The sequence below is a fragment of the Podarcis bocagei genome, assembly GCF_964188305.1.
Source record: "Podarcis bocagei genome assembly, chromosome: 17".
Classification (NCBI taxonomy): Eukaryota; Metazoa; Chordata; class Lepidosauria; order Squamata; family Lacertidae; genus Podarcis; species Podarcis bocagei.
In genome coordinates, this window is record NC_138143.1 from 2,442,357 (window position 1) to 2,464,605 (window position 22,249).

At 46.8% G+C, this 22,249-nt stretch overlaps 1 protein-coding gene across 2 annotated transcripts in view; it reads left to right on the top strand.

Annotated features, from left to right (window-relative positions):
• The first annotated feature begins 1,971 nt into the window (after positions 1–1,971).
• Positions 1,972–22,249, top strand: part of LOC308577314 (angiopoietin-related protein 2-like) — a 31,822-nt gene continuing 11,544 nt past the window's right edge. The window contains exons 1-2 of one of the 2 annotated variants that reach the window (XM_081177408.1): positions 1,972–2,455; positions 20,683–21,279. In XM_081177408.1, coding sequence (XP_081033534.1) covers positions 20,713–21,279 — 567 coding nt within the window. In that variant the 5' untranslated portion in view covers positions 1,972–2,455; positions 20,683–20,712. The remainder of the gene's footprint in view (positions 2,456–20,682; positions 21,280–22,249) is intronic. The other variant, XM_081177407.1, reaches the window with a different exon arrangement.

Below are 22,249 nucleotides of genomic sequence, written 5' to 3' on the forward strand. Positions count from 1 at the left end.
TTGACTAGAGCCAAGGCCCACACATTTTCAATTCAGGCAGTCAGCCATTTTTCTTTTGCAGTTTCCCACACATGTGGGACTCCAGGAATAGTTGGTATTCCGTGGTTATTTCCCAACAGAAACAACAATGTCCTGCAGCATATATGACTGTCATATAAAACGTAGAGCCATTCTCATTAGGTTTCATCTAAGTGGAAACAGCTGAGGAATCTATCATTGGTTGATTTACAACTCCACCAGAAGCCTATTTTTTGCTCCTTTTTGGCACTTAAAATGTTCTAGGGATGGCAGTTTTGAAAAGTTAACCACAGGGTCTCCTGGAAAGCTCCCAGTGCTAGTAATATGCCTTTGATTTTCCAGACTTTAAAATTACTGTATTATTGGCAGGGTATTATGAATAACACTGACACACACATCTGCTAATGGGCTGTTTCAGCCTTATTAAAGCCTCCTCAGGTGCGGTTGTGAATTAATAACTGTAACAGACACAGGACTAGTAATATGCAAAACATCTTTATACAATATTTGAGAAGGGGAGCCTGTGGCCCTCTGGATGTTGCTGGGTTCCCAGTTTCCACCAGGCCCAGTCAACACAGCCAATGGTAAGGGATGATGGGAGTTCAAGTCCCCACAACATCTGGAGGGCCACAGGTTGCCTTTCTCTGCTTTGTACTCTTAGATGGTTCACTTCAATAGCCAAGGGTTACTGGGCTCTGCTCCTGTTTCTGTAACTGCATCCAGTTCCAAAGAAATTTAGCATGTTAATTTTCTCCCACTACTTTTTCAATACTACAAGAAACGTCAGTTCCTAAATTCCTAGCTACCCTGGGTATACCAAGTAGGCACTTGAAGGGGTGGAATCTGGTCTTTAAAATTTCAGCTGCAAGGCCAAAATTCAGTGCCTCCCTGCCTCTCACTCTCCATGGTGCTAATTTACTAAGTCATAGTTGTGGTGCCATGTGGCCCCTCTAGGCTCAGTGCACAGTGTGACAGAACCAGTCGGGCCTCCCTCAGTGGCGAAGCTGAATGCTCTGGCACCGGGGGCAGAGAGCAGGCAGGGGCACGGCTGGCGCATGTCCCGGGGGCATGGCATGTCGCCTGTGGGGCCTGCATGCATTCTGGGGGTGTGGCGCGCCGCACGCAGGGGCATGGCGCCTGGCGCGGTGGGGTGCGCGGCGCGTGTCCGGGGGGCGGCAGTGATGGTACCCCCTCCCCAATGGGGCCGGGGGCAGTGCGCTCCCCCTGCCTGCCCCTGCGTTCCTCCACCAGTGGCCTCCCTAATTCCACCTCTGCTGTCTGTCTGTCTATGATTAAAAGCATTGCCACAGGGGGAAAACAAGGCAACCCCACAGGAACCTTGCAATGTGTGTCTCCTCCTATTTCTTGTGGGGCATAAACAGTGGAGTACGGCAGGCTTGGGGAACCCTTTGGCCCTGTGTTTCTGGACTACAATTTCCCTCATCCCTGGCGATGCCAATTTAGGATGACAGGAGTTGATCATTATCTGGAGGGCCACAGGTTATGGAGACAGCTTTAGAGGGGCAAGAAAAATCAAGGAAATCTTGTGGGGGAGAGAATGGGGCGGGAGGACAGTGCCGAGGCCCCTAATTCATTCCCTCCCAGCTTAATTTTTCAAGATAAATGAAGTGTAGTGAGATCTGATCATACACTATCTGTTCTGCCTCCTAGTGAGTTGGGGGTTGTTGGATCAGGGGCTTCCTGATGCACAGCACACATTCTTAACTATGTGCACCAGGATTGGTGTGTTGTTGTTTTTTTAAAAAAAACAGCTTCCTATCCTTAAGCTAAAACAACTGTTTTGGAGAACTGCTTTGCAGACAAGTTGTGGGTAAATTTGATGGAGCCAGGCCAAGATGCTCCAAGTGCCAATAAAACTCTTGCCCATAAGATGTGCCACACCTCCTCTTTTGAAGGGACTATTCCATTGCGCAGGCAGGAGCTGGGAGGGGAAGCTGCTCACGAGACCTGGAAAGTTGTGGCTGCCAAACTCCAATTTCTCAACTGAAGAAGCGGAGTGAAAGAGAGAGACAGATGTGTACACAGAGAGCCAGCGAAAGAGCATGCGTGCAGCTCCTCTCAGCAGGGACAGGGCCTGAACAAGCATCTGGAAGGAGCAAGAAGTAAATATTTACAGCTCTTGATTATAAGGTCAAGAATGATATTCCCATCCCAGGAGGCTGCTTAGCCTCCTGGGGAGGGAAAGACTTGGTTTGCTAGGCACTGCCTAGTGTGGGAAGGATGTGCTGATTGGAGTAGATGGAGCGGCTGGGATTTCCCCATTTGCTCTTTTCTTCTTCTTAAAGGAGATCTGCATTCCCACCCTTTTTGTAATCTGCTGCTAGATAACTGACAAGCTTAACAGAGACCATCCACACACTTAAGGAGGTTCACAGAAAAGCTCAACTTTGGAAACCTGAAGCCCTATGAATTACAGGTAAGCACAATCTCAATTTTTTCCCTAATGTTTAGTCTGGCTCTTTCAGTGTTCACCAGAAAGGGGGGAAACATTTTATGTGATTCTGGTGTAAGATCTGAAGTGGGGGGGAATCATGCATGAGATGCCCAAGTGTCTAGATACAGAAACTGTTCTCACAATTCACTGTGGGCAAGATGCAGTTTGCTTTCCTGGTAGTCTTTATACCCTTAACACAGCAGTGGGGAACCTGTGGCCTTCCACATGATACTGGACTACAAACCCTTGACCACTTTGTTCTGCTAGCTGGGACTTATGGGAGTAGAATCTGCAGCTGTTGCTGGAATCCACATGTTCCCCTACCCAGAATGCCTACTTGTACTTTGTTGTAGGAAACTACTGTTATAGGTGTTGTTTCTCAAAGCACCTTTATTCCAACTGGAGTCCTAATTCTTCTCTAGCCACCTCTCCAGCCAAGGTGTGAACACACAGAGCTGTTGATACGATGGACAGGGCGGAGGAAGGGGGCGGGGGGCGGTCTACCCTGGGTGTCAACACTGAGGGGGGTGACAAAATGCAGAGCAGCACTCACTGCAGCGTGCCCGAGCCACACGTCTCTCCTGGGAGTGACACAGTGGCTTGGGCGCCCGCAGGCTCCATGCTGCCCCAAACGGTCCGCCCGCCACCTCCCCCTTAGCTGTAGGGTGGCTGAGTGGGAGGAGGCAGGCAGACTCCTCGGAGGCCTCACAAAGTGTTCTGCCCCAGGCGCTGGATTGGTTGTTCCACTGCTGCTGATGGAGATGTATTTAAACAACCCTTGGGTGCACACAAACAGAAACAGCAAAGTTGTGTTGTGTTTTAAAACCTGGTATAGCATATGGTTAACAGAAGAAAAATATTGGGGTTCACTCAAGGTCCCACAACAGCTCCCACAGCTTGCTGCCATGTTTTAATTTGTCTTAATTTGCTAGGGTGACCAGATAGCAGAGAAGACAGAACTTTGACTTTTGTCATGGAAGAACGAATTCTAGTATGCAAAGGGTACCAAAATTCTCTCTTCTCTGACATTATTATGGCTATACACAGTACAATTATTTAGAGATTTCAACGGGAGGAGAGAGGGTCTATTGTGCAAGCAATGGGAACTAAACTGCTCTCTCCTTTTTGCTTTAATATACCCACCAACTTGTGCTGAAGATAGCTTTGATAGCTCCTCTGCTGCTGAGGCCCCTTTGGTAGGAGAAGTGTTAGCTGTTCTGCTCAGCCAGTATAAACATCAAGTAGCCAGTAAGAAAAAGCTTCTTGGATCATGGGAAAGCTCCCACTGCCCAAGTAAATAAGCTCAGGAGAAGCCAGTTCAATGATACTGTTAGCAGGAAATGCTTCCAAATTGTGTGGAAGGAACAAAACTGCAGTCAGTAAGACTCACTGCAGACAGTCACATACATAGACAATTCATTGGGTGTAAGTGTGTCAGTAGTTACCCATTCCAGCATGTTCAGTTTCCTGATGCTGCAGTTAACACTTTTTAGATAGCATTGCACACCTTTTATGCTTTGGACAGTACCTTCTGAAGACCCTACAGATGTTGTTGCTCCATCGTCCTTGACGATGTGGTTGTGGTGCCTGTGATTGATGGACTCAACATCAAGGGGGGTCCCCTATACCTGGGCTGCAGGCTGCAGTGTTGGGCCAGGTCAGGAGCATTCTTCTCCAAAAGAAGGCCTCCACTGGTGCATAAGTGCCTAGCAATGTAGCAATCGTGTAGCTTGGGTTTCCAGCGCCCGGGGCCATGCCCAGCATTCAACTGCCTAACAGTGTCTCTGTCACCTAGGAGATTGGAGCCGCAGAGATAAGAAAAGAGTCTTTCCGTTGTTTGGAGAGGTCACTTTCAGGTTTTTGTGGAGAAGCTGTTTTCAATTGAGCCCAGTGATGGAAGCTCACAGCTGTACCGGGTGTTGACATTTTGCACCCCTAACAATTTTGCACCTGAGGCAACTGCCTCTGTGCCCCACCCACTACACCACTGATTTATAGTGTCTCATGTAGGAGGAAGGTGTGGACCTAGTGGCTGCCCTGCAGGAGCTGTCCATGCATTTTGAAGTAGCACCCACACCCTCATCAAGGCTGTCACATGTGCTGTCATGCAGCAAGCTGCACCCCGCACTTGCTTCACCATCCTGTTGGATCATTGTAGTACCGTGAGAGGGCAAAGGGGTGGATGGAGGAGATCACACCTCGTGCATTTAATTCTTTATTAATAGTAGTACACAACTAAAACTGCCATAAGAGGAAGTTGGATGTCATATTCTGATGGGCTGAAGTGTGCAGCTCAGAGAATTTAACACTTTTTTCTGGCACTGGGATGATGTCTGATTTGCAAGGCAGGATGAGGGCCTGGCGAGCAAGGAAGACAGAGAGCCAGGACTTTGGGAGTTCCTGGCTCTGGAAAGAATGTGAGTTGAAATGGGTTGATTTGAAAGAAGGTATTGGACTCTTTGAGTTCTGTCTGAAGCAGCCGGACGCAATAAGCAGCCAGGTAAAGCCAATAATATATTTGATTGGACTGGGAGAATGCACAGTTCCAAGTTACACAGAAGCCAAGCAATCCAGAAAAGTTTCCAGTTCTCATCTATATTTAGAACAAAGTTACTTATTAATGGATGTATTTTTATTTCTTTCCCTTCAGCTCAGTTCTGTGTCTGAGAGCAAGAGAGCAAATGTGTATTTTAGGATTCCTGGATTCTGTTCATAACGCTTGAATTTTTTTTGGAGTGTGGGGAGGCAGGGAGAGGAGTGATACTTGTGAATAATGAAGACAGTATCCCAACTATGTTATACATCCCTGAGTCAGCCCATACTGATGTCTAAGGAGAAATCTCTGTTTAGAAATGGGAATATAGTAGATCTGAAAGATCCTTCATGCCACAAATGGAACACAGGAGCCAACTCCAAAGGCCAAGATCACGTTATGGGGATAAAATATTTGAGGGGACTGAAATGGGAGATATTTCAATGAGTAATCCAATGTCCTGGATTATGTCTACAGTTTCCACCCAGAAAGTTTAATGTTACAGTTGCATCAAAGGGAGAAGTGTGCTTTGCATTACATATTTTCCTACTTTGCATAATATTTTCATTAAAAACAATCAAGAAGCAGGTTAACTTCACATGGGAAAGCACAATGTGCATGTTCAGTAGCACTATAACAGGCTTCCTCAACCTCGGCCCTCCAGAGGTTTTGGCCTACAACTCCCATGATCCCTAGCTAGCAGGACCAGTGGTCATGGATAATGGGAACTGTAGTCTCAAAAAATCTGGAGGGCCAAGGTTGAGGAAGCCTGCATTATAATATGACTTTAAAAATATTTATTTTAAAAAATCTAGATGCTCAGGATCACTCTGGTCAGAGTCCAGAGAACTATTTGTGCAGAGAAGGTGACTTGGGAGGTGCTGATTAACAAATCAGAAAAGCCTTGGAGCAGTAATCCCTTGATTTCTATCACATGCTTGGCAATTCTATTAATATGTAAATCATGATCATGAAACACATGTGTCAGGGGTTCAGGAGCAGAGGCGAGGGCAAGGGAGGAAACAGAGAGCGAGGGGGAGGAGGCAGAAGAAAAGATGAGTGATGACGACGACCCGAGATCTCCGAGTCTTTCCAGTGAATCAGAAGATTCACAGAAAGGAGCACCAGTGGCCAGAGCAAGGGGGGAGCCTAGGGGGACACCCCAGGAAGAAGGGTCCAGAGGGGGCTCAGAGGGGAGCAGTTGGAAATCGGGACCAGCGTCACCAACAGAGAGCAGGGGAGAAGAAGGGCGCCAGGTATCAAGCGCTGGCAGCTCGCAACAGGAGGGAGGGCACGAGTCAGGAGTGGCCACACCTCCATCGGAGAGTGAAGAAACGGTCAGGAGGAAAGTGGAAGGTTGGGCGCGCGCGCCAAGTTCAAATGCACAGGAAGGTGGCGCAGTAAGCAGCCCGGAAAGGGAGCCAGGTCCTAAAGCCCGGCGCAAGGAGACAGGAGGGTCCGGGGGGTCCGCGTCAGAAGAGTCCCGGAAGGAAGAGACCCCGGGGGGCAGAGGGACCCAGAGAAGAACGGTCAGGCGGAAAAGGTGGAGTAAAGCTAGGTTAGTAAGCTGGTGCACAGGGGGCGGAGACTCAGACGGAGCTTCGCCGGTCTAACCCTTAAGACGTAGAGTTGCGCGCAGCAGCTTGAGAATGGAAACTGTAACTCAATAAAGACTTTTATAAAGTGACCGCTGGCTAGCGTGATCCTCTGTGAGCTAGGATCGGGAAGCAGTTCTGACAACATGCTTTATGGAATTGTTTTTATTTCTGCATTTACAATGAGCTTGCAGGGCAGCAGCTGAAGAAGGAGCAAAAGGGTTTTCTTGTGTGTGTGTGTTTCTTTGTGGCTGATTAGCTGTTCTCCCTGTGCAAAGGTCAGAGGGGGCAGGGTTTCTGTTGAGGAAGGTGATTAGCTGTGGGAGGAGCTTATCAGAGCTAGCAGGGCAGCACAGTTTGATCCATCTTTTAGATTTAGGGGAGCTAGTCTCAAACGTTTGTTGGGGGAGACCTAGGTTTTTTGGGGGGGTTATTTGTCCTGTCTTCAAGCTTTTTAATATGGAGGACCACTGCAGCCACCCCCAACGACACGTTTTCAAGATGGAGGGTGAGGAAACAGCTGCAGTCGCCTGCGGTTCCTATGCAATGTTTGCCATTTTGCCAAAGGTTGCAGGCAGCTTTACCTGCAGCAATTGTATGTTGATTGGAAGCAACAGAGAACACTGTCTCCACCAAGCAGGAGACAGGGGACACCCCTGAGAAGGAGGCTAGTTCACCAACACAGGTGCCAGATATGTGGAGAAACGTGACTCAAAGAAGTAGGAGGCCCAGGGTTCGCTCTGATTGTTTAGAAATACACAATCGCTTTGAAGTCCTCTCCCCTAGCATGGAAGACGAAGAACAGACTCCATTTGAGGATCTCTCCCTCATTACAGTTGATCAGGTATATGAAGATGAGCAGCAAAGTCAGTCCTCAGGGAATGTGCAGGCGACCTTGGAATGGACAGCTCACGGAAGAACCCCGACCAAACCTAAGAGGAGGCGTGTAGTGGTAATAGGGGATTCCCTACTGAGGGGAACAGAAGCAGTGATCTGTGGGCCTGACAAGATGTCTCGGGAGGTGTGTTGTCTCCCCGGGGCTAAGATCCAAGATGTAACTGAACGACTGCAAGGAATCATAAAACCCACTGACAAATACCCCTTCCTCTTGGTTCATGTGGGAACCAATGACACTGCAAGCAATAGCCTCCAGAAGATCAAAAGAGACTACGAGGCTCTGGGCAGGAAAATGAAGCAATTAAATGCACAAATTGTTATCTTAAATTAATGCACAAACTGACCGAACCCTTTATCAACGACTTGGATGATGGACTCAAGGGCATCCTGATCAAATTTGCAGATGACACCAAACTGGGAGGGGTGGCTAACACCCCAGAGGACAGGGTCACACTTCAAAACGACCTTGACAGATTAGAGAACTGGGCAAAAACAAACAAGATGAATTTTAACAGGGAGAAATGTAAAGTATTGCACTTGGGCAAAAAAAATGAGAGGCACAAATACAAGATGGGGGACACCTGGCTTGAGAGCAGTACATGTGAAAAGGATCTAGGAGTCTTGGTTGACCACAAACTTGACATGAGCCAACAGTGTGATGCAGCAGCTAAAAAAGCCAATGCAATTCTGGGCTGCATCAATAGGAGTATAGCATCTAGATCAAGGGAAGTAATAGTGCCACTGTATTCTGCTCTGGTCAGACCTCACCTGGAGTACTGTGTCCAGTTCTGGGCACCACAGTTCAAGAAGGACACTGACAAACTGGAACGTGTCCAGAGGAGGGCAACCAAAATGGTCAAAGGCCTGGAAACGTTGCCTTATGAGGAACGGCTAAGGGAGCTGGGCATGTATAGCCTGGAGAAGAGGAGGTTAAGGGGTGATATGATAGCCATGTTCAAATATATAAAAGGATGTCACATAGAGGAGGGAGAAAGGTTGTTTTCTGCTGCTCCAGAGAAGTGGACACAGAGCAATGGATCCAAACTACAAGAAAGAAGATTCCACCTAAACATTAGGAAGAACTTCCTGACAGTAAGAGCTGTACGACAGTGGAATTTGCTGCCAAGGAGTGTGGTGGAGTCTCCTTCTTTGGAGGTCTTTAAGCAGAGGCCTGACAACCATATGTCAGGAGTGCTCTGATGGTGTTTCCTGCTTGGCAGGGGGTTGGACTCGATGGCCCTTGTGGTCTCTTCCAACTCTATGATTCTATGATTCTATGATTCTATGATTCTAATTTTAAAATTGTAAATGGGCTTTAGGAGATGCTCTTTTCTTCTTGTTATGTACTGAGTTGAATGGGATCCAAACTGCAGCAGTCTGATTGGTCCTAGAACAATAGGATCCAAAATGCAGCAGTCTGATTGGTCCTAGAACAATGCAGCAGTATGATTGGTTGGCAGGAACCACCCAATCCTGCTCCAGATAGAAGTGAATCCACAACCTGATTGGCTTACAGTAGAATTCCAGAATTAGCCAATCATGTGCAGCCCATTGTGTAAATAATGTATATAAAGCAGATACTGTGAGGGGACATTCATTCATTCCTCCTCACCACTATGAGCTGAATAAAGAGCATGAAATCACTTTGTGACTCTGAGTATATTTCACTTCTTTTGAAGTCACTGTTGGAATTCAGATTGCTGAGAACAGGGGAAGGCAACCTAAGGCCCGGGGGCCAGATGCGGCCCAATCGCCTTCTCAATCCGGCCTGTGGATGGTCCAGGAATCAGCGTGTTTTGACATGAGTAGAATGTGTGCTTTTATTTAAAATGCATCTCTGGGTTATTTGTCAGGCATAGGAGTTCGTTCATTCCCCCCCCCAAAATATAGTCCAGCCCCCCAAACGGCTGAAAAAGGTTGCTGACCCCTGGCTGAGAATATCAGCTTTCAAGTTTCTTGTGACTAAGTTTGAAAACCTGAAAGCAGCAACTATAAAAGGTCATACTTTAGGGTTCTCTTTCTTCTTAGAGTCTAACTATTTTGGGCCCTTTCAGACCAGAGGAGGGTAGGTGAGGCAGTTGCCTCAGGGTGTCAGACTCTGGGTAGCTGGATCCACCTCCTGCACTTGTCGGCCACCTCCTCCTCCTCCTAGAATCATAGAATCATAGAATCATAGAATCATAGAATCATAGAATCATAGAGTTGGAAGAGACCACAAGGGCCATCGAGTCCAACCCCCTGCCAAGCAGGAAACACCATCAGAGCACTCCTGACATATGGTTGTCAAGCCTCTGCTTAAAGACCTCCAAAGGAGGAGACTCCACCACACTCCTTGGCAGCAAATTCCACTGTCAAACAGCTCTTACTGTCAGGAAGTTCTTCCTAATGTTTAGGTGGAATCTTCTTTCTTGTAGTTTGGATCCATTGCTCCGTGTCCGCTTCTCTGGAGCAGCAGAAAACAACCTTTCTCCCTCCTCTATGTGACATCCTTTTATATATTTGAACATGGCTATCATATCACCCCTTAACCTCCTCTTCTCCAGGCTAAACATGCCCAGCTCCCTTAGCCGTTCCTCATAAGGCATCGTTTCCAGGCCTTTGACCATTTTGGTTGCCCTCCTCTGGACACGTTCCAGTTTGTCAGTGTCCTTCTTGAACTGTGGTGCCCAGAACTGGACACAGTACTCCAGGTGAGGTCTGACCAGAGCAGAATACAGTGGCACTATTACTTCCCTTGATCTAGATGCTATACTCCTATTGATGCAGCCCAGAATTGCATTGGCTTTCTTAGCTGCCGCGTCACACTGTTGGCTCATGTCAAGTTTGTGGTCAACCAAGACTCCTAGATCCTTTTCACATGTACTGCTCTCAAGCCAGGTGTCCCCCATCTTGTATTTGTGCCTCTCATTTTTTTTGCCCAAGTGCAATACTTTACATTTCTCCCTGTTAAAATTCATCTTCTTTGTTTTGGCCCAGTTCTCTAATCTGTCAAGGTCATTTTGAAGTGTGATCCTGTCCTCGGGGGTGTTAGCCACCCCTCCCAGTTTGGTGTCATCTGCAAATTTGATCAGGATGCCCTTGAGTCCATCATCCAAGTCGTTGATAAAGATGTTGAATAAGACCGGGCCCAAGACAGAACCCTGTGGCACCCCACTAGTCACTCTTCTCCAGGATGAAGAGGAACCATTGATGAGCACCCTTTGGGTTCGGTCAGTCAGCCAGTTACAAATCCACTGAGTGGTAGCATAGTCAAGACCGCATTTTACCAGCTTCTTTACAAGAATATCATGGGGCACCTTGTCAAATGCCTTACTGAAATCAAGGTAGGCTATATCCACTGAGTTCCCTTCATCTACCAGGCTTGTAATTCTGTCAAAAAACGAGATCAGGTTAGTCTGACATGACTTATTTTTCAGAAATCCATGCTGACTATTGGTGATCACAGCATTCCTTTCTAGGTGCTCACAGACTGTTTTCTTAATTATCTGCTCCAGAATCTTCCCTGGTATTGATGTCAGACTGACTGGGCGGTAATTATTTGGGTCCTCTCTTTCCCCCTTTTTGAAAATAGGGACAACATTTGCCCTCCTCCAGTCTGCCGGGACTTCGCCTGTTCTCCAGGAATTCTCAAAGATGACTGCCAGTGGTTCTGAGATCACATTTGCCAGTTCTTTTAATACTCTTGGATGCAGTTCATCTGGCCCTGGAGACTTGAATACATCTAAACTAGCCAAGTATTCTTGTACTATCTCCTTAGTTATTCTGGGCTGTGTTTCCTCTGCTGAATCATTTGCTCCAAATTCTTCAGGTCGGGCATTGTTTTCTTTATCGGAGAAGACTGAGGCAAAGAAGGCATTGAGGAGTTCAGCCCTTTCTGTGTCCCCTGTTTGCATTTCACCATCTTCTCCTCTGAGTGACCCCACTGTTTCTTTGTTCTTCTTTTTGCTACGAACATACCCATAAAAGCCTTTTTTGTTGCTTTTAACCTCTCTAGCAAGCCTGAGTTCATTCTGTGCTTTAGCTTTTCTGACTTTGTGTCTACACGTGCTGGCTATTTGTTTGAATTCCTCTTTGGTGGTTTCCCCCCTTTTCCATTTTTTGTACACATCCTTTTTTAATCTTAACTCAGTTAAAAGTTCTTTAGATAGCCACCCTGGCTTCTTTAGGCACCTTCCATGTTTCCGTCTCATTGGTATTGCCTGACGTTGTGCTTTTACTATCTCCCTCTTAACAAACTCCCAGCCATCATGAACTCCCTTTCCTTTTAGTATTACTGTCCATGGGATCTCACCCAGCACTTCCCTAAGTTTTATGAAGTCGGCTTTCTTAAAGTCAAGAAATTGAGTCCTAGTATGCTTGGCTGCTCCTTTCCGCTGTATAGTAAACTTCAGAAGAGCATGATCACTCGCGCCTAATGATCCTTCCACTTCTACCCCACTAACCAGGTCATCAACATTGGTTAGGACCAGATCTAAAATGGCTGTTCCTCTTGTTGCTTCTCCCACTTTCTGGACAATGAAGTTGTCTGCAAGGCCAGTGAGGAATCTGTTTGACCTTATGCTCTTGGCTGAGTTTGACATCCAACAAATATCCGGGTAATTGAAGTCCCCCATTACTACTATCTCCCTTCCTTTTGCATGCTTGGCCATCTGTTCCAGGAAGGCATCATCTATGTCCTCCGTTTGGCTTGGGGATTTATAGTAAACTCCCACAATGAGGTCACTGTTATTCTTCTCTCCCTTAATTTTGACCCAAATGCTCTCACTTTGGCTTTGAGGTTCTAAATCTTGGATCTCTTCACAGGTATACACATCCCTGACATATAACGCCACTCCTCCTCCTTTCTTGTCTGGTCTGTTTCTCCGAAATAGATTGTATCCCCCCATTATTACATTCCAATCATGGGACTTATCCCACCAGGTTTCAGTGATGCCTATTATGTCATATTTAGTTTGCTGTACCAAGAGCTCAAGCTCATCTTGTTTATTTCCCATGCTTTGCGCATTAGTGTACAGACATTGAAGTCCATTAATCATTCCCCCATGACTCTTATTTAAGGATTTTTTCCTCCCACCACTAGGTCTGCGTGCTGTTTGCTCCATTTGGTCTATGACATTTGGATGATCATCTTCATCAATTGATAGACTCCTACCTTCAGGAGCACTGTCTCCCTCCCCCACATTAGTCAGTTTAAAGCCCTCCTGATGAGGTTTCTGAGATTTTTGGCAAAAATATTTCTCCCAACCGTTGTGAGGTGCAGCCCATCGCTTGCCAGAAGTCCATCTTCAAGAAACTGCAGTCCGTGATCTAAGAATCCAAACCGTTCCTGTTTACACCATTTGCGAAGCCAGCTGTTCACTTCCACTATTTTTCCCTCTCTCCCTGGGCCACGTCGTTCAACTGGGAGGACAGATGAGATGACAATTTGTGCATTTAATTGCTTCAATTTCCTGCCCAGAGCCTCGTAGTCTCTTTTGATCTTCTGGAGGCTATTGCTTGCAGTGTCATTGGTTCCCACATGAACCAAGAGGAAGGGGTATTTGTCAGTGGGTTTTATGATTCCTTGCAGTTGTTCAGTTACATCTTGGATCTTAGCCCCGGGGAGACAGCACACTTCCCGAGACATCTTGTCAGGCCCACAGATCACTGCTTCTGTTCCCCTCAGTAGGGAATCCCCTATCACCACTACACACCTCCTCTTAGGTTTGGTCGGGGTTCTTCCATGAGCTGTCCGTTCCAAGGTCGCCTGCACATTCCCTGAGGACTGACTCCTCAGTTGTGTGACCACCATGCGTCACGCTCCCACTGGCCAGTATGTGCATTTTTGTACACATTACATGGCTGGAGAACTGCATTATAAAATCAAGAAAAATTGGAATTTTGAAGGATGGCTGTGTTTGTGTTCCCATGCTGTTTCAGAATGCACAAATTTAAAAGGTTCCACCTTAAATGTGACCAAATTGGAATTTCCCCCACAATTCCTATGTTGAAGTAACTTCGAGACTTCCATTTGTGCTACAGTTTCTAAGCAAGGGTTTGGGACTTTCAAACATGGGTACGAGAAGCTTCCCCTTTGTCCTCTGTTTTCTCCAGGAAAACCTGTTCTTTACCGCTGGATCGGAACAAACACTGTTTCCCAGGGAAAGTTGCAGGTCAAAGGGAAACTACTTGGACCCCTGCCTGAAAGTCCCAAACCTGTGCCTAGAAATTGCAGCACAAACAGAAGTCTGAAATAGCCCTTATGTGTAGACGCGGCCTCTTTCAGGCAACTTGGCTGGGGATTGCCTTCTTGCCTTTGATCACATTCCTATGCCAGCCAGATACTCTTCTGGCATAGATAGGTGGTGACATATTGAAATGTGGTCAAAGGCAAGATGGCAAGTAATCCCCCTCAGTCAAGTTGCCTGAAGGAGGCCACGTCTAGAGAATGGAATTTCCCCTCTGCAGAGAACGATCCATTGGTACCATTTGCATTTTACTATTTGAATCTCCCTTTCTCCTCTTGACGTCTGACATGAGAACAGGGTCAGGGGTGATGAGGAGGTTAAAGAGCAGTGATAAGCCCCATATGGCGCTGCCCAGGGAGCCTGGGAATGGACCCTGTGTTTACACAGGAAAGAGGCACCATCTGTAACCAGGCGGGCAGGCGCTTGTTCTCTTCAGCATCCCTCCCCTCAAGCCTCAGGGAGACACTGCTCTAACTAAATCTGTGCTCTTGATTCCTCCCTAGACCCTGCCTGGAGTTGGTTAGAGTGAAGCCCCACTCTGTGTTCGTCCTTGCTTGCTCACAGAGCATTTCACAGCGCTGGCAGGCAGCAAACCATTTTAGCAAAGTGTAGCATCATCACACATGAGGTTTATGTCAGCTTTGCTGCCAGCTACAAACACAAATGTGGACTGAGCCATGAAGCATGTGTTTTCTGAATTCTCTCACAGATTAATAGCATCCATGTATGGGAATTGTGCAAAAGCACAAGGAAATGTATATTTTAATCATTGGTATTTGTAAAATCATGAACCTTCACATGCAGTATTTTTATTGTCTCTGTGGAATGCTCAGCTACTCAGTTTCAGAGACAGATATATCGGTCCAAGAGCTGTGGGGCTGGTTTAAGAGCCTTTAATGCATTCAATGCAATGGATGAAAAACTGGTTCTGTCAGGTTATCAGCATGCTTAATTCTGAACCAGGAGAAAGCCAGCCATAGAAGACACTTACTGACTCCCCAAAAGATCTCCCAACATACTTTTCTTCCTCTTTGTGGAGTTTTTTTTAATTAAGGAGTGTGTGCATGCATGTGTGAGCATGCGCACACCCCATATACACACATCAAAATGTATATGTGCCCCTTTAATATTTATTTACCGGTAAATAGGTTGATGAGCTTTCTGAAACACATGGGGAGGTGCAACATGAGGAGGTGTAACAATCTTGGCCTTCACCTTTGGTTGTTGTGGAGAATCCAGACTTCCTTTCCTGTGAATCTAGTGCATTCCAAGCATGGGCCTAGCCGGGGGGGGGGGGCAGCTGCCTCCCTAGATCAAGTAAAACAATAGAAATACTTAACTAACTGACCATCTTGGTTTTGCCCCCGCCCCAAACAAAAGTCCTGCCCTCCCTCACAAAAATCCTGGCTATGCCCATGATTCTAAGGGGGACTGTTGTGAAGGAAGACACAAGCTACTCCCTGTTTCTCTTCCAGAACTGAACAACTGTCCTCTGAATAATTTATTTCACCTAATTGACTAGATTTCTTGAATGTCCCATGATGAATGTGAATTGACCCTTAGGCGTTCAGGCTTGATGGAGAATTCTGTCCTATGGACTAGGCTATGGGGTAAGGAGGAGAAGGGTCTGAGTGGAAGTACTTTGGGTATATACAGGATATAGGGTGGACAGGAGAAAGAAGAGGTTGGAGGCTCATGAACCTTTGGCTGTTGTATAGAAGATTTGCTGACATTGCCTTCTATACTACTTTTAAATAATCCTTTTCAGCATTATTTTCAGCCAGCTACCCTAACTAGGAAGATGGTGAACTTGAACCAAAAGCAGTCTGGGTGATGGATGGATTATAAGAAAAGTGAGGAGCCTCTCAGAATCATGCCCTATGGAGCAGAGATGGGTTAGTTTGCTTCCTGAGGCAAGACTTGCCTGTTCTGAGGATGAAGGCTCTTCTCCATTCTCTCATTTTCCTGGAAGGTTGGGCACAAGTGTTTCCACTGAGCTGAAGGCAGTTTGATGGAGGGATCACTGCTTGTGATGCTTTGCATGCCCAACTTTCATCTCCAATAAACAGATTTTGCAGGTTTGACTAGTGGCTGCATGGGGGGGGGGAGTGCGTGTGTTCCCTGTACGAAGTAAAACTTGTTCCAAACCACTTTCAACTCTCTTTAAAAAGAACTTTCATGTGCCTCCAACTGAACTGTCTTGTGCTACATCCCATCCCTACTGTGGAATTCCAGATCCATTAATGGGAACTGCAAGGCAGCAGCCAAGAAGCAGGAAGTATATAACTGCCTGTCTCAGTGGTGGTGACTTTAATGGCCTTTCCTGAGCCAAACTGGATCCATTTCCCAGTGCATATTGGCAACAGCTGTTGGCACTGAAGCACGAGGCCTTTAGATCCGGTCCTGTAAATTCAGAGCAACAACGCAGCACACACACCCCATTAAAATCTCTATCTACTTTAATTACTTTGTTTGTAGACAAAGGAGGGGAAAGGGAGGACCGGAAGGAAACCTGGTTCTTCAACAGCTGAAAGTTCTTCTCAATCTCCCATTTTGCTTTTTGGCTTGCCCCACTCTGAGGGGGAATCAGGGGCAGAGCTACCTGCCATGGCACCTGGAGCGGCACAGAGGCGGGGCTAGCCGCCCGCACAGCAAGCGTCCCTAGCCGCCCGCATGGTGAGCTTCCCTAGGCATCTGCCGCCCACACGGTGAGCATGGGGGGGTCCTAGTCTCCCACCGCAGCATCATCCCTAGCAGCCCACTGCCCGCGTGAGCATCCGGGGGCACCACCTGTGCGGCGATGTCACCCGCCCTCATGGCTGACACCCAGTGTGCACCGCACCCCCTGCACCCGCCATCCTCCGCCAGTGGGGGGGATAAGTCAGCTGATGAAGCTTTTTCCAAGAAAGAATGCTATTATGAAAATAAAACAAAACTTGAAAAAGCTACTCACTCTAGACCAGCCTTTCTCAACCTTGAGATCCCATATGTTGTTGGACTACCACTCCCATCATCCCTGATTGCTGCCCTTGCTGGCTGTATGGCTGTACATAATGGGAACTGTAGTCCAGCACCATCTGGGAACCCAAGGTTGAGAAAGGCTGATCCAGACCCACAGTGACACTATTCACTTGCTTTGGGGAAGGAAAGTAGACTGATTCTCTTCATTGCAGTGGGAATATTCATTTCAGTGCATGAAGGTATCATCTACTGCAATAAATTCCCTTTTGAAACAATGGAACCATCCAAAAACAGGGTCCCTGTCCAAAATAATGGAAGCTGCAAGGACCAGTTGACATGACTAGGCTCCATTGAAATAAACACAAAGAACAAATAAGGCAAAGAATGGTGTCTGATAGGCAATTGAGTTGGTGACACAGATAGACCAAATAGGGATGAATGATGGGGAATAGTAGTAATGGGGTGTTCATCTTTTATGGAGTATCATCCAGCCATTGCATCCTGTATTTTCCTTATGCTGGTTCTGTCTTTTCTCATGAAGAAAGTCTTTTTATTTTTTTAATAGTGGGAGAATAGTTTAATCTCCAGTGACATAGATGCTTTTAGTATTACTCTTCCAACATTTTAAATGGGCCCTGACATATTGGGAAAGTGGACCTATCACAGCTTAGCATACATTAATTGTAATATTTGTGGTGGGTCCCTGTGAACTACAAGTTTGCACCCTGCAAGAAGACACTTGCTGCACTCAGAAAGGCAAAGAGTGATGCTCAGTGGATTGCCAGACAATGTGCCCATGACTACTGACTAAAGCTGTGTCAGAGCACCCAACTCGCTGCTGACACCAGCAAAACAAAATGTATGAAAGCACGAAGAAAGCCTTTGGACCAACAGTTGGTAAAATTGCACTGCTGAAAAACTTTTCTGGAGAGATCATCACAGACCTCAGCAAGAAGATGAAGCAAAGTGCAGAGCACTATCAAGAATGGTACTTGCAGGGAAACATGGTAACTGACACAGCAATCAACAGTATCCAGACTCTGTCTTGGAAGAAATAGAGGTCTCTTCCCCCAATGAGCTGAAAAATGCCATCAATGCTCAGGCCCAGGACAGGATGGAATCCAAAGAGAAGTGCTGGAAGCCGGTTTCAATTCCTCCTCATGACACACCTCCACAGGCTCCTCTTGCAGCGTTGGGAACAAGATTCCCTGCCACAAAACATGCATCATGACACTCTACAGCAGGGGTAGGCAAACTAAGGCCCGGGGGCCAGATGTAGCCCAATCGCCTTCTCAATCCGGCCTGTGGATGGTCCGGGAATCAGCGCGCTTTTACATGAGTAGAATGTGTCCTTTTATTTAAAATGCATCTCTGGGTTATTTGTGGGGCATAGGAATTTGTTCATATTTTTTTCAAAATATAGTCTGGCCCACCACATGGTCTGAGGGGCGGTGGACCGGCCCAGGGCTGAAAAAGGTTGCTGACCCCTGCTCTACATGAACAAAGGTGACTGGCATGACTGTAACAACATGGAATCTTGTTGCTGAGTACTGTGGGAAACGTCTTTGCTCACATAGTTCTCAACAGATTACAGTTACTCGCTCACTGGGTCCATCTTGAGTTACAATGCGGCTTTAGAGCTTAGAGGTCAACAGTCAACGTGATTTTCTCACTGTGTCAGCTGCAGGAGAAATGTTGAGAGCTGAGACACCCTTGTATATTGCCTTAATAGACCTGATGAAGGCCTTTGACATTGTCAGCTGGAAAGGACGTCACACTGCTCAACTAGATAATCTCCACAATCTGATCATGTTCTTGCACGAGAACATCCAGTATGACAGTTCATTCTCAGACACCTTCTCCCTGTTGCTGTCCTATGCCTTCAGTGCATCTGAAGATGGTGTGTATCTGGGGTCTGTTCAACCTGGCATGTCTCCATGCCAAGACAAAGGTGTGCTGGGTCTGAGAAATGCTGTTTGACAGTACACTCAAAGGAAGCTCTGCAGAAACTCATCAACTCTTTTGCTCAAGTCTGCAGGGAGTTCAGCCTTACCATCAGCCTGACAAAGACCAACATCTTTGGTCAGGATATCGCTGGCACTCCATGCATTGGTGCCCACACACTTGAAGTGGTGGACAATTTTTTCTGCCTGGGTTCAACCATAGCCAGCAATGACGCTGAGCTGGACAAGCCTATTGGTAAGGCAGCTATGACAATGGCTCACCTATCCAAAAGGGTTTGGGGGAATGTGGTGCCATTTATGCCAGTCCATATCGAAGGTCTACCAGGCTTGTATGTTGAGTACGTTGCCTTATGAAAGTGAGCTGTGGGAAACTTACACTCCCCAGGAGTGATGCCTCAATTCCTTCCACATGTGCTGTGTCAGGAAGATTTTAGGCATCGCATAGCAGAAGAGTGTTGAACAAAGATGTGCTCTTCCAAGTCCACATTCCCAGCTGGCAACATCAACCCTGTTGTGTGCGAATCCCTTGCAGACAACTGGACTGCAGTGCCTGGAGACAGTCTGGTCATGCATCCATAGCAGTGATCAGAGGAGGAATGAACACTGGGAGGAGCACAGAGAAAAGAAACACAGAGGTGCATCTGCAGCAGCACAACCGGATGCCTTCATCTGCACCCACTGCAGTAAACCATCACAGGAACCAGATATATGGAGAAACGTTACTCAAAGAAGTAGGAGGCCCAGGGTTCGCTCTGATTGTTTAAAACCATGTCTCTACAGCCACAGCAGACACTGTGACTCTCCAACAGTTTGACTTCACTCCCCAGGGAACACTCCTGGATGCCTACCACTTTATGACACTCTTTATTTATGCTGATATTTTAATTATTGCTAAAGTGCTTTCATGAAAGGAAAGTGTGGTACTATGGCACCATAATGCCCTTACAATAGACAGTCCCATAACTTGCAACATGACACACCGTCTTCTCCTCACCTGAGCACAACCATTTTGTTTCTGGTGGGTCCCAATGACAAACCAAAGATTCCTCTTTCCACCAGTTGTCACATGCTGAGGGTGTCATGTATGCATGCAATGCAGGCCTAGGCCTTCTGGCCTTCTGGCCTCCTGGAGCTCAGGAGCTTCATCTGCATAACAAAAGAGGGAGATGATTCTAAAACCCTCCAATGACATTGTTAGTAGCTGGCAGGCTGCTGCTGAGATGGAGCCAGTGTTGTGATTTGCTAATTGCAGCATTAAGGCGACCTATCACAGGTGGTGTTTGTGTTTTGCCAAGTGCCCCTTTTGTCATTCTTGTTCCTGATGTTCCAATAAATCCTTTTTGAGCTGAATCTTGGTCTTGGGTCATGCCTGAACCCACCTACACCTCAGAGGGAATAACTGAATTTCAATAACCATATTTGAAGAAGCTATTATTTCAGTAAATGAGACAAATTACCTCAAGGTCTGTAATCAGAGTGTACACGTTCATCTGATTTAAAACAACAATGTAGAGGTCTTGCACAAGAGCACATTATCATAATCTCAGTATTTCATTGTTGCTGTGGGGTTTTTTTGGCCAGGGAAATGTGTGGTTGTCACAGCAGTTATAGAAACCTCCAGGGTCACCTACACTCATCAAATCAAAGACCAGATTGATATAGCGAAGTATCCCTCTTTCACAAGACCATTAAAAATAATTTTAAAAATGGAAATGGATATTACCCTACCACCAAAAGCACAAGCTGTTGTTGCTGCTGCTAAATAACATATTGTTGCTACTCTAGTTTCTGAAACCATGGTCCCAGACCTCCCCTATTCATAAACAAACTTTGCCCTTTTGACTCAAAAGTGAAAATAACTATTGGGATAGGTTTTCCCCAAATATTTCCTTCTGTACAGAAAATATTTGGGATCATTAAGAGTCAAGATCAGGATTGCTCCCCTGTACTATTTCAGTTATGCAGTTTATGTACTTATAGGTCTGTTTACCTTGTGCACTTCTGAACATTTGTTTTATTTATGACACCTTAGAATTCTCACAAGTGCCTTTCTTCTAATAGCATGGAGCCTCAGTACCTGGTGCTGGTGGTGCTGAGTCTGGCCAGGCCAGGCCTGTCAGGTGTCGAACCACTGACGGGGCCGAAGTGCACCTACACCTTCATCTTGCCACAGCAGAAGTTCACGGGGGCCGTGTGCTGGAGCAGCGTGCGCCTTCCCCCGGAGCCTCCGGGCCTCAATCGCTCTGAGGTGGCCGAGCTGCGTGATCAGCTGCGCCATCAGCAGGCCCAGATGGAGGAGCTGCGCCGACTAGTGGAGGTGGACGGGGCCGTGGTGAGTGAAGTCAAGGCCCTGCGCAAGGAAAGCCGCAACATCAATGCTCGTGTCACCCAGCTGTACACTCAGCTGCTTCATGAGATCCTCCAGCGACGAGAGCGGCCAGGGCAGACCTCACAGCTTGAAGGGAGGGTGGCCAACGCCTCTGCCGAGGCCTTGCGCGTGGCGGCCAGTTATCGCCAGCTGGAAGGGAAGTACCATGCCCTGGCTGCCCTGGTCAACAACCAGAGTGCCCTCATCAGCCAACTGGAGAGAGACTGCCAGCAAGGAGCCAGTGGCCGGGGGAGCCCACAGGTACTGCTCAAGCTGAACTGGGAGACAGAAAGGGGAGAAATTAAAAGGGTCGCTAGAGCCAGTCATCTGGTGCTACTTGGCCTGCTGTGCCTGAAATCATCAATAAGGAAGGGCCAGGGCAGACTTCAGCGATGGTGAAGTCCTGATACCTGGTGCTGATGCTGACCCTGGGAAAAGGGAAGGGATGTGACAACAGCAATGCCAGGAAGACAGGAGCTGATGTTTTCTAAACCATAGCTAGGCCCCAAGCTACACTCTCCCTCCGGAATGCTGTGTCCTCTAATCCTACGTGTACATGGTCTAGTACTTTTGCTGAGTGTACCGCTTCAAATTGTATGTTCAAACTCACATGGCAGAATGCTGCTGTAGCCATAATAGTAGTAGTAGTAGTAATAATAATAATAATAATAATTAATAACAAATCAATGTACAAAACAAGCATGTTAGGGAAAAGATTTCCAGCATAGCTTCTTCCCATACATGCTAATTTTCCATGTTTGTTTTTGAATGGAGGAGTATTCCGGCATGTGAGCCCCATCTGCAGCCTGAAGGCAAGGAGCGCTAAGCAACCTTTGACTCTCCAGTTGTTGCTGGACTCCAACTCCCATGAATCTCAGAATGGCCAGTGGTCATGGGAGTTATAGTCCAACACCTGCAGTACTACAAGTTCCCATCCCTAATTTACTGAAAAATGGAAGTATTTGATTGATGCTCAGAGCCAATCTCTTTTTGCCTCATGACTGCTCCCTCTTCAAAAAGGTTTCTGAGCCTGAGCCTGGTTCAAATTAAACCCTGCATAGAAAAACGCTATGGTGGCCCTCCCACACAACCTGATTTTTCAGCAGCTTATTGGAGGTAAAGTTTCCCCCCACTTTATTTCTATGTCTGCAAATGGTTGCTCCATTTCTACATGTCCAGCAACTGTTGACAGCACAAGAGAAAAAGGACGTTAATCCTTTTTACTAATTCC